General features: G+C 45.6%; 1 protein-coding gene across 4 annotated transcripts in view; it reads left to right on the top strand.

The window, feature by feature from the left end:
• The window catches only part of LOC125022217 (transformation/transcription domain-associated protein), an 83,958-nt gene that overhangs the window by 10,304 nt on the left and 59,635 nt on the right, over positions 1-14,019 (top strand). Inside the window, exons 22-37 of one of the 4 annotated variants that reach the window (XM_047608664.1) lie at positions 668-819; positions 2,383-2,582; positions 2,868-3,085; positions 3,300-3,497; positions 3,670-3,930; positions 4,678-4,839; positions 4,942-5,038; positions 5,216-5,337; positions 6,645-6,815; positions 7,452-7,520; positions 8,573-8,593; positions 9,108-9,227; positions 9,533-9,652; positions 9,956-10,120; positions 10,299-10,480; positions 11,039-11,237. In XM_047608664.1, coding sequence (XP_047464620.1) covers positions 668-819; positions 2,383-2,582; positions 2,868-3,085; positions 3,300-3,497; positions 3,670-3,930; positions 4,678-4,839; positions 4,942-5,038; positions 5,216-5,337; positions 6,645-6,815; positions 7,452-7,520; positions 8,573-8,593; positions 9,108-9,227; positions 9,533-9,652; positions 9,956-10,120; positions 10,299-10,480; positions 11,039-11,237 — 2,457 coding nt within the window. Of the gene's footprint in view, positions 1-667; positions 820-2,382; positions 2,583-2,867; positions 3,086-3,299; positions 3,498-3,651; positions 3,931-4,677; positions 4,840-4,941; positions 5,039-5,215; positions 5,338-6,644; positions 6,816-7,451; positions 7,521-8,572; positions 8,594-9,107; positions 9,228-9,532; positions 9,653-9,955; positions 10,121-10,298; positions 10,481-11,038; positions 11,238-14,019 lie in introns of all 4 variants that reach the window. The other 3 variants (XM_047608663.1, XM_047608666.1, XM_047608665.1) reach the window with 3 other exon arrangements.

The raw sequence follows: 14,019 nt of genomic DNA, 5'->3' as shown, positions 1-14,019 counted from the left end.
ACAGGCTGAGGGCGTGAATCTCTAGCAGCTTCATGCTGCAGCCATACGGCCCGTTTGCACATTAGGGGGAGGCAGCTTGACGTTCTGTACCGAGAAGACCGAGGAATATTGACGCGAATAATTTTAAGATATAAAACGTGGAGTTTGAGATTCACTGTGCTGTTTCTTCAGCTTCTTTTGTTTTTAAACTTCTTTTCCCTGTAGTCCTCAAAGCCCAAGGACAAAGCCGTCTTTTCTTAGAAGTTTTCCCCTTGAACTTTATATCTAACATCTAGTAGCGGAGCACTTGTCCCCGACCTGACAGAAATATCCTGATATCATAATACCCTGACAGGTCTACAATTCAGTTATGCTGTGACCTTACTTCCTCTCATCCTCCCTCAGGTCTTGTATGCTCCTCATCTTCTCCTCTCTGTTCTGAGTGGCATTAATTAGTTCATTTTCTCCATTTTAAGTGCCTGGCCGCTCTGGCTTGTCAGCCGTTAATGTGGAAATGATAATGACCTTTGCTCGGCCAGATGGCGCTGCGTGCAATTAATCACATACATGTATAAAATGCAATCAAGCCTCGGATCGATCACGTCAAAATATTGGCACTTGGCATCGCGGGAACTTGTTATTTCATAATGAAAAGGGGTGAAGATGAGCATGTTGTGTTTCCTTTAAGGCGATAGAGACGGCTCTGGACTGCCTGAAGAGTGCCAACACGGAGCCTTACTACAGGCGACAGGCCTGGGAGGTCATTAAGTGCTTCCTGGTGGCCATGACCAGCCTGGATGACAATAAGCATGCTCTCTACCAGCTCCTGTCACATCCCAAGTGAGTAAACATTCTGGGTTCAAGTCGGCATGTGCCTCCGTATTGTCATTATGGAGACACCTATTTTTGAATGAATTGTCATTTCAGTTGCAGTGCATTTTTTCGTCCATATTATTATGCTTTTTTACCACAAACTCAGCTTAAAGAAGCCTTTATCCTCAAACATTCAGTGTGTAAATTTATCCCGTTTAATGAGGCTACCATGACATAGCCCTACGCATCAGCTCAGTTCCATTCACTAGTGTTTGAAGTTAGCTAGCTACCGACTCCAGTCTTAATTATGGAGCTATGCTTAGCAGTATGGTGAAAATTTAGTTTTTAAAATACATCCAGGTTTCTGATCAATCCTTCCCACTTCTACATGTATTTGAGTCAACTTGAATGTGACCTCTACTCCTCGGCTATTGTCCACCTTTCCTGCCCTCTCCCAAGCCTTCCCACCACGCCGTATCTGTAAACGTTGCGTCTTATATGCCGTCTTACTACCTGCTGACATGCCCCCGCTTTCTCCCTCTTACGTCATGCCTTCACCAACGCGCTGCCTAATTATTTCCCGCTCAAACGCGGGTGTTGCTAATTACGCATTCGCGGGCCGCCCACCCTCTGGCAGGCTTGGCTGGAAGGCGGAAACGCATACATGAGCAGACGAGCGGAAATGGGGGTGGTTGTCGGGTGGGTTAGTCACATTACCATCATTGATCCCCGGGCATCGGCTAATTGACTTTCCCCCTGTCTGTTTATGCTGCGCCATGCCCCCTTACATTCTCCTGTCATTATGCACCAGTAACGTGCACGAACACAGCACATGTTTGTGCACAGTGGGGATAATGAAGTGTGTCAGTTATGATCAGGGAGACTGTGCTCGCCGCTTCCTCGGACGTCTCCATTTACAGCGTACGTCCTCTCTTGAAATGTTGCGTCTGCCTTTTTTTCTCCCGCTGTGCCTCCCTTAGTCATCTTCCAGCCGTCTCTCTTTCCCTCGACACTGTAAATGTAGACGCAGAAGACGGAGGAATCCTTGAAACGCCAATTTTGCTGAACTGTTGGGCGTTGGAGTGACGTGCCCGTGCCGACTTGAGGGCAATTGACGTGACATCCTGTCGACAAAGCCCCCTGCCGCTTTCACCCCGCGCCCTCCACCTTCTCACCCCACCCTTTCCCTCCACTTCCAAAGAGCAGTTTTTTAAATGGCAATAATAAAATGAAGTGATCCATCAGGGCTGCCCCTGGCGTGTGGCATTATAAAACACAAACTCAAGCATGGAGAAAACAGCTGCTCAATCACACCACGGCCCAGTTGCCTTCAGCTGCAGTAAATAACAAAAATACCAGCAGGGGACAAATAAAGAAGGCAGAGGAAACAGAATATAATAAAGATAGTAAAAGTATGCAGACTGAAGTCAGGATGGACGTATATCTGTCCTGAAATATCGTGGATGTGCATTAAATGATTTTCAGGTCTCCCATCGTCAAGAAAATGTCAATGCCACTGTCACAGGTTAATATGTTGTCATCGTGGATGTGTAATCCTCTCATTCATTCTGTGGTTCTCGCCCCCATTAGTTTCGCAGAGAAGTGGATCCCCAATGTCATCATCTCTCACCGCTATAAGGCACAAGACACGCCTGCCCGCAGAACGTTTGAACAGGCCCTGACTGGGGCATTCATGTCTGCTGTGATAAAGGACCTGAGGCCCAGCGCATTGCCCTTCGTGGCCAGCCTGATACGCCATTATACCATGGTCGCTGTGGCTCAGCAGTGTGGTGAGGGACTCTTCTTACTCGCTACATCTAATATTAGCTTTCTGTTTTGCCCTTGCATTGGCATTTATTCCCAGCTGCTCAAGAAAATTAGTCTCTTACCAAATATTTGCTTTTGGAAATGGGATTAGAAGTCAGGAATGTTCTTTCTGCATTTGGCACAGGATGTGTTAGCATATACTGTACCACAAATGGTAGTGCAATAGTAACCTCTTTAATCGATATTAAAATTCAGTCAAAAAGCTTTAACATAACCCTTAAGTTCTTTTCTTTTGTACCTCCTCCCAGGTCCTTTCCTGCTTCCATGCTACCAATTAGGCAGCCAGCCGAGCACAGCCATGTTCCACAGTGAGGAGAATGGCTCAAAGGGCATGGATCCGCTCGTTCTGATTGATGCCATCGCTATATGCATGGCCTACGAGGAAAAGGAGCTGTGCAAGATCGGGGAAGTGGCCCTGGCCGTCATCTTCGATGTGGCCAGCATCATCCTTGGCTCCAAGGAGAGGGTGAGTCACTGGGAGGATGATTCACCTATTCGTGAATGTTGAATAAGCACTTGCGCTCATTGCAGATCTGTGGTAAAATGTACCATTAAGATAAGACCGTTATTTCAGCCTTATGAAAAATTAAATATTCTGTCTCGCATTCAATTCATTTTAGTAATTTTACGTTATTCTACGTGGTAATCACCTTTAATCATCCTGGTGTCTTCGTTCTCAGGCATGCCAGCTGCCCTTGTTCTCCTACATAGTGGAGCGTCTGTGTGCCTGTTGCTATGAGCAAGCCTGGTACGCTAAGCTTGGTGGCGTGGTGTCCATCAAGTTTCTGATGGAGAGACTCCCTCTGATCTGGGTGCTACAGAACCAGCTCACCTTTCTCAAAGCCCTGCTGTTTGTCATGATGGACCTCACAGGAGAGGTGAGAGTAAATGAGTGCATAATCTGTTATTTAGCAAATAAGTTCAGAAGGTAATTCTCTGTTGATTAAATATTTGTACAAACACTCTGTTGTAACAACTTGTAATTTTCCTGTCTTGTCAAAGCACTGTTAGCTTACTGCTAAGGCATTGTAGTTATTGGTTTTTACACAGGTGTCAAATGGAGCCGTAGCGATGGCAAAGACCACCCTGGAGCAGTTGCTGGTTCGCTGTGCCACTCCACTGAAAGATGAAGAAAAGACTGAAGAGCTGCTCGCGGCCCAGGACAAGTCTTTCCACATGGTCACGCATGACCTCGTCCGAGAGGTCACCTCCCCCAACTCCACAGTCAGGAAGCAGGCCATGCACTCGCTACAGGTGCTCGCCCAGGTCACTGGAAAGAGTGTCACTGTCATCATGGAACCGCACAAAGAGGTGAACGCAAAGAGTGATTATTTATATATATATGTTTGTGTTGTCAAAAGATTAAAGCTTTTAATCAGATTAATCACAGGGTTGCTGTAGATTAATTTCGATTAATCACGATTAAATATCATTAGTTTTTAATCGCGTTTCATTTTGCATGAGCAAACAAACGAGAAAGAAGATAATTTATGTGCACTTAACTTAATTAATGCACTTAATGTTTATTAAACACATTCAACAGTTTCAGCAAAACAACGTAAAACTACTTTTTTTAATCTCTTTTTCTAGACAAACATTTATCCACATCAGTGAGGCCTTGTTGCTTCTTTTTCAGCAGCTACTAAGACAAACTAACTTGTTGACATTAGCTGAGAGGAGAGCTGACCGCTTCTTAGGTATTTACAGTGTTGTCTGCCACAGTGTACAGCAGCAACAGTTGAAGGAGTGGCCAGTTATTTGCAAGCCCCCATTGCCAGCTTGTCTTTACCTTGTTTGTCGCGAGCGGGACCACGTGTTAGTCAAAGTGTTAGCCAAAGCGCTAGCAGAATCCCAGGTCTTGAGTCATCCTGTGCTGTAGATGAGTTATTGCATTAAAATCTTTAATCGGTTTAATCATGATGATGATGGATTAATCTGGATTACCATGTTCATTTTGACAGCCCTAATAAATTTTGTATTCTCTGTGCACTCAGTGTAGTAGCTTTGACATAAAAATGTAACGTGACTTCACTGGGCCACTGTTGTTTTTCCCTTCAGGTTTTGCAAGATATGGTTCCCCCTAAGAAACACCTGCTGCGTCACCAGCCTGCCAATGCCCAAATCGGCCTGATGGAGGGCAACACCTTCTGCACCACCCTGCAGCCCCGCCTCTTCACAATGGACCTTAATGTCATGGAGCACAAGGTCTTCTACACAGAGGTATGCAAGCTGCAGAAGTCATTTACTTAACAGAATTAAAGAAAAAGACATCACATTGTACAGAGTTGCATGACTCCTTTTTTTTCCTCCACTCTTGTGTAGCTGTTGAACCTGTGTGAGGCAGAGGATGCAGGTCTGATGAAGCTGCCCTGTTACAAGAGTCTTCCCTCCCTGGTTCCACTACGTATTGCTGCCCTAAGTACGTAAACCCAGCATAACATCTGTGTACAGATGTAATTTTAGAACAGTCGGAACCGTTATTGTTGACAGTGTTGTACCACTTTACATTTGCCAGGAAGAGCAATAAATTAGCGACCGTCTATTTCTTACCAGAAAGCAAGCATTAAGTGCTATCAATGTTCTTTATCTCGATCAGATGCCTTGGCAGCCTGTAACTACTTGCCACAGTCCAGAGAGAAGATCATTGCCGCCTTGTTCAAAGCCCTCAACTCCACCAACAACGAACTGCAGGAAGCGGGTGAGGCCTGCATGAGAAAGGTCAGTGTGTAACTCCTCTTCCTTCCGCTTTTGCTTTGTAATTACTATGAATTAGATTTGAAATGACCCCTCAAATTGATTATTGATTGATTGCTTTACAAAAGAACATATCAAGGAAGTGAAAGATTCCCAGGGCATCAATAATCACTTATCAGACGTGACTGATGCCATCTCACGTGACATTGTGTTACTTTCAGGGAGGCTGCACGTTGAAATGAAAGTTTTCATGACGCTAAATGTTCCCCCAACTAGTTATAGTTTTTGTTATTTTGAGTAAGATCATTTACAGTAACACCTTTACATCGGTGGCTGTTTAGTTTTTTAAACGATCACTTCCGAAGATTTACTTACATTTCACTTCACTTACATTTGTAAATTTGGTTGCACCTTTTACATCTTTTAATCACCTTTGAAATGGTCTTTACCCTTAAGCTGACTTTTTTAATTTTTAATTTTTCGGTTTTCGTAGAATAGCTCTGTCATGTTTTATATTCGTTCTCTTCCTGAGGTCTTCCTCCTTCTCTTGCCTCCATCTCTCATGTCATTTGCCATCTTCCAAGGTCTTTGTTAATCCCCCCTTTGTACCATTTCCCCACCCACTTATCTTCATACGGACCTCCCTCTGCTTTATCACACTCTCCCTGAACCAGCCTCTATTCATCAAACTATCCACACCATCTCAGCCTCCATCTTGCTCCGAGCTCTCTGTCCATTTTCCCTTCCATTTTGGTGTCCTTAATTTTCTTCTTCTTTTTTTAACCACCATAGTTCCTTTTCACCATCCTGTGTGTATGTGTGTGTGTGTTTTTTTTGTGCTTGCCATTTTCTGTTCTCTCCATTCTTTCATCTCTGCCCTGCTAGCACTAATGAGCGTTGCCATGGCCAGATCGATACAGGATGGAGTGTTTGTTCTCAGCACTGAGAGGAAAATGAATGTGGCTGCCATGCATCATTCCCCACCCTTCTGTGTGAGGGTGTGCGTCATCGGCGTTTGCTTCGCATGTGTGCTTGTTTACAGCTCACCATGCCCTCATTTGAGTGGCCTTAGTTCCTTAATGGAGACGCGAGGGGTAGTGAGCAGTTTGCAGGGCTGGGAGACCGGACAAAGGCCGGGTCTCATGTTGACAGGATAAAAAAGAGGGGAAAATAAAATGTGATCATACCAGAGGTCTAAACGGAATTTGAAAGCTACATACAGATATCGTTATGTTTGTTCATATATATATCCAACGTCAGAATTCTGTTTATCTGTAGGGGTCGTAACAAGATTTTTAAAATATGTGAAATTTCCCTGTACTCTGTTGTAGTTCCTGGAAGGTGCCACCATTGAGGTGGACCAGATCCACACTCACATGCGGCCGCTGCTGATGATGCTCGGCGACTACCGCAGCCTGACCCTGAACGTGGTGAACCGCCTGACCTCCGTCACGCGCCTTTTCCCCAACTCCTTCAACGACAAGTTCTGCGACCAGATGATGGTGAGAAACTCCCGTTATCGCTCTCACAGCATTTGCCCCGTTTTTTTGTTCAGCACCTGGCGGCTTAGCAGTTATTATGGCGTGCGCGTGACAACCAAACTGGACAAATAGATCAGGCGCATTAGTCTGAATTCGACAGCCCACCGCAAATCCTGCACAAGGTGTTCCGACCTAAAAATAACGAGACAGCAACGTCAGTATTTGGACAATTATTTCGAGTTCTATCTGATTCTTGCTTGGTGATCGGTGGCTGGGAATTGTCGTGTCTTTCCGTGTGCCAGACAAGAATTCAACAAAGGCTCTCTGGAGAAGGTGCTAATGACTAGTATGGCAACGCCAGGTTCCCGTGCATTTGAAAGTTGTAAGCATGTGTATTTATAGGTATGCATGTATATGCACATATAGTGAGTTTTAAGCAAACATTTGCAGAAAAATAACACCTGCCTTTCCAGTTATAATTGAACACTACTTAAGTTAAATCATACCCAGATATTTATCCCCAGCATATAATATACGGCCTGTGCGATTGGCTCAGCAGCCTTAGGGGCGGGGCCTGCCGCGTACAGGAGGCTTAGATTGACAGGTCTAACTTGAATTGTGCGAGTTAATGCTCAATCTCATTTCTCTGTATTTCAGCAACACCTGAGGAAGTGGATGGAGGTAGTTGTAATAACGCACAAAGGAGGCCAGCGCAGCGATGGCAGTGTAAGTAAACACATTTCATACCCAACCGCATACCACAAACAAATATGATACAACTGTAAATCTTTTCCTGCTCACGGCATCTAGATGCTTCTTCTTTCTTTTCTCTGTGCAATCTGCTTGAATGAACTGCAGAAGCTTTCCCGGCCAGTAGGATCAATACGGCTGTCTACTGGCACTGTTTTTGTCCAGTTGATCTTTCATGCCTAAACCAAACAGCATTCGCTGAACAAGGAGAGAAACTCCTTATACTCGCAAAGCTAGAGTCACATGTAGTCGACACCTTCTCTGTGTGGCCTCCTCCCCGATGAGTAGCGAGTGCCCATATTACAATCAATGATTAATTAGGCGCCAGGCAGGCGGTGGTGGGCCCAGCGCTGCGTCTCCTCATTATCTCCCCGACAGATAACCTTGTAAAGACAGAGAAAAGGTGAGAGTGAGGGGTAAAAAAAAAAAAACCCAGCTGCCTCTCCCTCCCTCAAATTTTTTTTTGCCGTCTTAATGGGAGCCCATCTCAGAGTGGCGTGTTTAATTACATGCAAATTGGGCTTTTGTCTTTCCCGCCCTTTAAATTGTGGTCTTTGTGCCTGTTGACAGCAAAGCCCTGGCAGTGACAGCGGAGCCGGGGTCAGGGAGTCAATTAGCCGAGCCCTGATGAAGACAAAAATTGGGGTCGGGCGGATGTGGTTAGGGCTGAGGAAGAGGGTCTGGAGGTTTTGACAGAAAAGAGGAGACTGTGGAGTGAAGGTGTGAGGAGGAGGAGGAGGAGGGTGGAGGGCTTCGTATGAAAGAAAAATGTCACTTTGAGTATTCCCTACTTGGTGCCGGTCAGACTTATATGCTTTTTCCTCCACATGCAGTTGATTCTATGCTGTTCCACTAATGTCCCCGTATCGGCCCTTCCCTTTTCTTCCCCCTCAGAAGAATAGTTCCTTAGTTTCTGCCCATTATCACCGTGTCTCATCTGCTCACCTCCCACGTGGAGCACACAGCCACACGATCATGCACACGTAATGCTCTGCTGACTCTTATCATTGTCTCCCGTTCTGGTACAGCCTGCGTTGGAGGGCGTCGAGGTGAGATGTGACCCGGTGTTGCGCCCTCTGTTGGCGACTTTCTGTCAGTGATTTGAAACCCAGTTTGAACCTATGTCGTGCTGGTGAATTGAACCCATGTCGTGACAGTGGTCGATTTATTTCTGTGTCCATGTGTCCGTGATCATTTTTTTCAGAAACGTTACCGTCATCTCAGCCTCGCTCTAACCTCCCGTTTTGACCGTTAGGAAATGTCCAGCTGTCCTGATTTTCCTCTGACTTTTACAGAAGATTTACACGAGGTTTACAGCAGCGACCATGCGTGCTGTCCTTTATTTGGTTGCACCCTGTGCAAGTCCGATCCTAGAGCTCGCGGAAAGGCTAACAATTACAAGTGGCATTCTGTTTTTTTAAACTAAGATTCATCCTCGTCTTTCTGCAGTGACTGTCCGTCAAGACTGTCTGTCAGATATTCTGTCTGTTCGTAGCCCACCTGTCCAAGAATTTCATCCACTCCCCTGTTCCCTCTGTTGTCTTTCTCTGAACCTTTCCACAGGAGATGAAGATCTGTTCTGCCATCATTAACCTTTTCCACCTGATCCCAGCTGCACCTCAGACTCTAGTCAAACCTCTGCTGGAGGTGGTCATGAAGACGGAGAGGGCTATGCTCATAGAGGTGAGACACCACGTTGCCTTCCATTTGAGACGGTGTAAAAACGTTGAGGATCGATTATCAAAAAAGAAAATAGAGGCTTAAATAGTCAAATTCACTACAGGTGCTTTTTGTTGAGTCATTGATTTTAACTGAGAACGTGTAATAGATGGCAATTACGTTTCCAGATTCATTTTGATCTTCATTATAGCAATTTAAGACATATTTTCACAAGAGAGCGATGGAGCCCAAGTCTGTATTTGGTCATTCTTATCATTTCTTCCTCTGCCCCTTTCCTTCTCCTTCCTCATCCGTTTGCCTGGCACCAGGCCGGCAGTCCATTCAGGGAGCCTTTGATCAAGTTCCTGACGCGTCACCCATCTCAGACGGTGGAGCTGTTCATGATGGAGGCCACGCTCAACGACCCCCAGTGGAGCCGCATGTTCATGGTCAGATGATGGCGCCTCTAAATGGCACTCCCTTCAGTCTTTTCATTGACACATACGCCATTATGAATCGTTTTGTTTTTGTGCCGCCGCTGTAATGGGCTATAATCAGGGATATATCACAGCTCGGTGGTCATGTTAACACCAAATTGAGACAGATCGCTCCTAGTAAGAGTTTCTTTGTCATTCTTTTCATTTATTTAAGGCGTTGCGCGGAGTCGATCCGACGCAGTCGTGCCTTCCTGTTTTACTACACGTACAAGGCTTGTGTTAGAGTTTACAATATGTTTATGTCTTCGCATACAGAGTTTTCTGAAGCACAAAGACGCCAAGCCGCTAAGAGACGTGTTGGCCTCTAATCCGAACCGCTTCGTGCCCCTTCTTGTTCCTGCCGGCACCGCGGCAACTGTTCGACCTGGATCTCCCTCCACCACCACAGCCAGACTGGACCTGCAGTTTCAAGCTATCAAGGTACGTCAAGGCATATTTTTTTAATTCCAGTTCTCTAAAATACACGCTCTCATTAGACGTGGGCATGTCTTTGCAAGTCAGTGTGTGGCTTCGGTAGTCATCATCCAAATCTTAATACGGCTTAACTCTCACTAATGCCATAATCTGACCTAATCTTTTTCTTCCTCCCATTGTTCAGATCATTAGCATCATAGTGAAGAACGATGAGGGCTGGCTGGCGGGGCAGCACTCCCTGGTCAGCCAGCTAAGGCGAGTCTGGGTCAGCGAGGCCTTCCAGGAGAGACATCGCAAAGACAATATGGCCGCCACCAACTGGAAGGAGCCCAAGCTGCTTGCCTTCTGTTTGCTAAGCTACTGCAAGTATGTAGAGTACCGCCCCTCGCCCAAAACATCTACACAGGCCAGGGCCAGGGCCCGGGCCAGTGATTACTCTGAAATTAACAGCATTACCAGCAGAAAGTAAAACTTTATGACTTAAGTGACCTTTTGGGTGTCATCTTGAGTTATTCAGTAGTGTGAGCACTTTAAGCTTATCATGCAAATTTCCACAGCAACTTCACTTTCTTACTTCTAACTAAATGACATTCCAATCATGAATGACCTTCTCACTCCACCTCTTTGTCTGAGCACTGAGAAAGTGCTAGCACACTTGGTGCACTAGGCACTTAGCAGATGTTTATATCAGACCTCACAATTAACCCCCAACCACTCCAGTAATTTTAAAGTTTATGTGTTCAGTCAACCTTCTTTTGATAAACACATTCTGTTTGGAAAATGTAAAACTGGCCAATTATCAGAGTTGCACTGGCGTCTAACATTTTTTTTTTCGGGTGTTCAGTGCACCGTATTGTTGTTGACATCAGACATACATCTTTCCGTCCTAGCACCGAGATCATGAACCCTCTGTCTTCTCAACAGGCGTAACTACTCGGAGATTGAGCTACTGTTCCAGCTGCTGCGGGCCTTTACGGGTCGCTTCCTATGCAACATGACCTTCCTGAAGGAATATATGGAGGAGGACATTCCCAGGAACTACTCTATTGCCCAGAAACGTGCCCTTTTCTTCCGCTTCGTCGAGTTCAACGACCCCCACTTCAATGATGAACTTAAAGCGAAGGTATGCGCACAGGCAAACGGCGCAGGGAAGTTGGCAGCGGAACCTATTCTACTACTGCCACCTGCTGCCGTTAATATTTTTTGGCTCTGGGGGTTTTTTTTGTGTGTGTTGAAGTGCAAGTTTCTGGCACAGACGACATGAGGCAATGTCACTGTTGGCCTCCAGTGCATCTACCTCAAAGATGCAAGAAGGTGCCTTTCTGGGTGGAATTTGCATGTTTTCCCTGTGTCTGCGTGGGGTTTCTCTGGGTACTTCGGCTTCCTCCTTCCAAAGACATGCTGGTTAGGTTCATTGGTGATGAGTATGAATGGTTGTTTGACTCTCTGTGTTAAATGTAACTGGAAACCTGTCGTGTGTTTGACAGCTGTCCTCTAGAGGACAAGCGCTTACAGAAAACGAGGCCCTAAGACTTTACCCCATGAGGCTGTATATGCGTCCTGCATGTTGAAGTGTATGGATCATTTGCTTTGCACGTTTGCACGAGTTAGTTTATCGTAAAATCTTTGGTTGATTAGACATTTTTTGTATATTTTTATATATATTTTCCCAACAAACTTTAATTAAATTTCAACATATTTAAGTACAAAGGTCCTTACTTAATCTCTCCATCAGTTTGGGGGTCCTTGGCCTGAAAAATGTTGAAGACCCTTGCTCTACACTACGGCTATTGCAAACTTTTTTAAGAGTTACCTTGACTTTATGTAATGAGGGGAGTTTTGTGATAAAACAGGACAAATTGATACTTCGTTTCTAATATGTCATGAGTTTACATGGTTGAAACAACAGCCAAAGACATTTTCTTCTTGTAGCAGCGACACTGTGTTCTCACTCCTTTTAAAGGTGCTATATACACCTAGACAAAGATGCACGCTTCAAACTTTAGGGCACATATTGACATTAATTGGGGGGCGAAAAAATTGTTTGATTTATGTTCTGGACTTTTTGGACTGTCGGAACGACACGCTTAAAATTATAGCCCTCTATAAGCTTTCCAAGGCCTGAACTTAATGATGCATTCTTTTTTCAGCATCTCCTCACCTTACTTACTTTACCTCCTCGCTGTGGGAACTGCAGCATTTAGGGACCTGATCTGTGTGACTTTTATGGTTGGTGTGTTTTGTGCCAGAAGTTCTTTGACAGAGTCAGGAAGGTCATTTTGTCTGGTTGCAGACCCTCAGAGGCTCACAGATGAATGCCTCTGTCCTCTCTACCTGACCTGCTGCTGCGAGCATTACAGTCATTGGGCTGCTTTTTAATTAAGCTCACTCTCCCGCATGCACACACACACACACACACACTTGTATTTTGCACAGCTGTAACAGGCACACAACCTGGCACAGAGGAGCAACAGCACTGCTGTTAAGTACAAATGGGTCATTGGGGAAGGCCCGGCCTGGCACACACACATGACACGTAACCAAATGGCTGCGTGGCAGGAACCCACAGACGCGCAATTGTACGCCCTTGGATTTGGTGGTCTGGGTGCACTTGTGTGTGACATACAATTATGTTTAATGTTTCTCCCTCCACCTGCCCTTTCTGCCTGGGTTCAGTTCGCATTGCTTCATTTGCCGCCGAGTGTGAATGTAAATGCAGAGGAGAGAGTTCAGCCAGCTAATTGTTCTCTCACATATTTGCATCTTTCCTGTTGGCAACGTTGCATTGGAATTTTTAGCAGTTTATTCTTTTAGCTCGCGGAGCGGCTGCATCCCCACTGACCCCCCCCCATCCTCCTCCTCCCAATCGCAATGTTGCTTCTATTGTTGTTTTTCCCTTAATTGCAGTCTGCTGGTTTGCAGCAGATGCTCGCTGTGCGTGTGAGGCGCAGACCGACAGACAGATGATATGTTTTTGTGTGAATGTGTTTGCGCTGATTGGTGTATGAGTCGTGAGCAAGAGAACGAGTGTGGGTGTTACCTCCGCTGACATTTAAATAATTGCCTGGAACATTTTCCCAGAAGCATAATATCACAGAAAAGTGTGTGTGTGTGTGTGCATTCTCAGCATGCCTGGGAGTTACGTAGAAAATCAGTTTCTGATGTAGCATCACAAGGGTCTGGGAGAATATTTCACTCGGAGTAAGCACGGGGAGAGGAGAAGAGAGACAACAGCAATGAATCATCCGCGGTAGCACAGACTGACCTCATGTTGCTTCTTTTGTTACATCCAAACCGTTGCTACAGAACTTTCTTTGTTGCTCTTCTGTTCCTTCGCTCTCGGCTCTCCACAGAATGGATCTGAGGCAGACGGGCAAACAAACAAGTGTATGATATTTATGAAGCAGAGTGCATCTGTTTCGCATTCTGCCGCTTCTCCTTTTTGTTCCCGTCGTGACAAACTGTCACAGTTTCCCGCGACATCAGAATGTGCGCCCGCCGCCGCACTCTCCGCGGAGGCCGGTATCAAACCGAAATGCTAAGTTGAATTAACAGACGCATGTTGTTTTATGCACACCTTCTGGCATGTGCACGTACGCGACGAGAAAGGAGAGTGAGATGACGCGCGGTTGAATTTGTAATCGGAGATACTTCCTAAACGTGCACCTGCCGTAATCGGTGGTCAAGCGAATAACACTGGAAGCTGTGAGCGAGTGAGATATTTTAGTCGGCAAGTGAACATTTTGTCCCCGGAGTTGATGTGTTGGAGGCAGCAAATAGGAGAGCAGAGGGATTGAGTAGCAAATTTGAGTAGACACCTTCTCTGGGAAACGCCTGTCAGCGCACGCTTCGACTGTAACGATGTTCAGGTGGTGGCACGCGTCACAGTAACATCCCCACAAATG

Source organism: Mugil cephalus, chromosome 16, assembly GCF_022458985.1.
Source record: "Mugil cephalus isolate CIBA_MC_2020 chromosome 16, CIBA_Mcephalus_1.1, whole genome shotgun sequence".
NCBI classification, from domain to species: Eukaryota; Metazoa; Chordata; class Actinopteri; order Mugiliformes; family Mugilidae; genus Mugil; species Mugil cephalus.
This window is presented reverse-complemented; position numbering and strand designations above follow the sequence as displayed.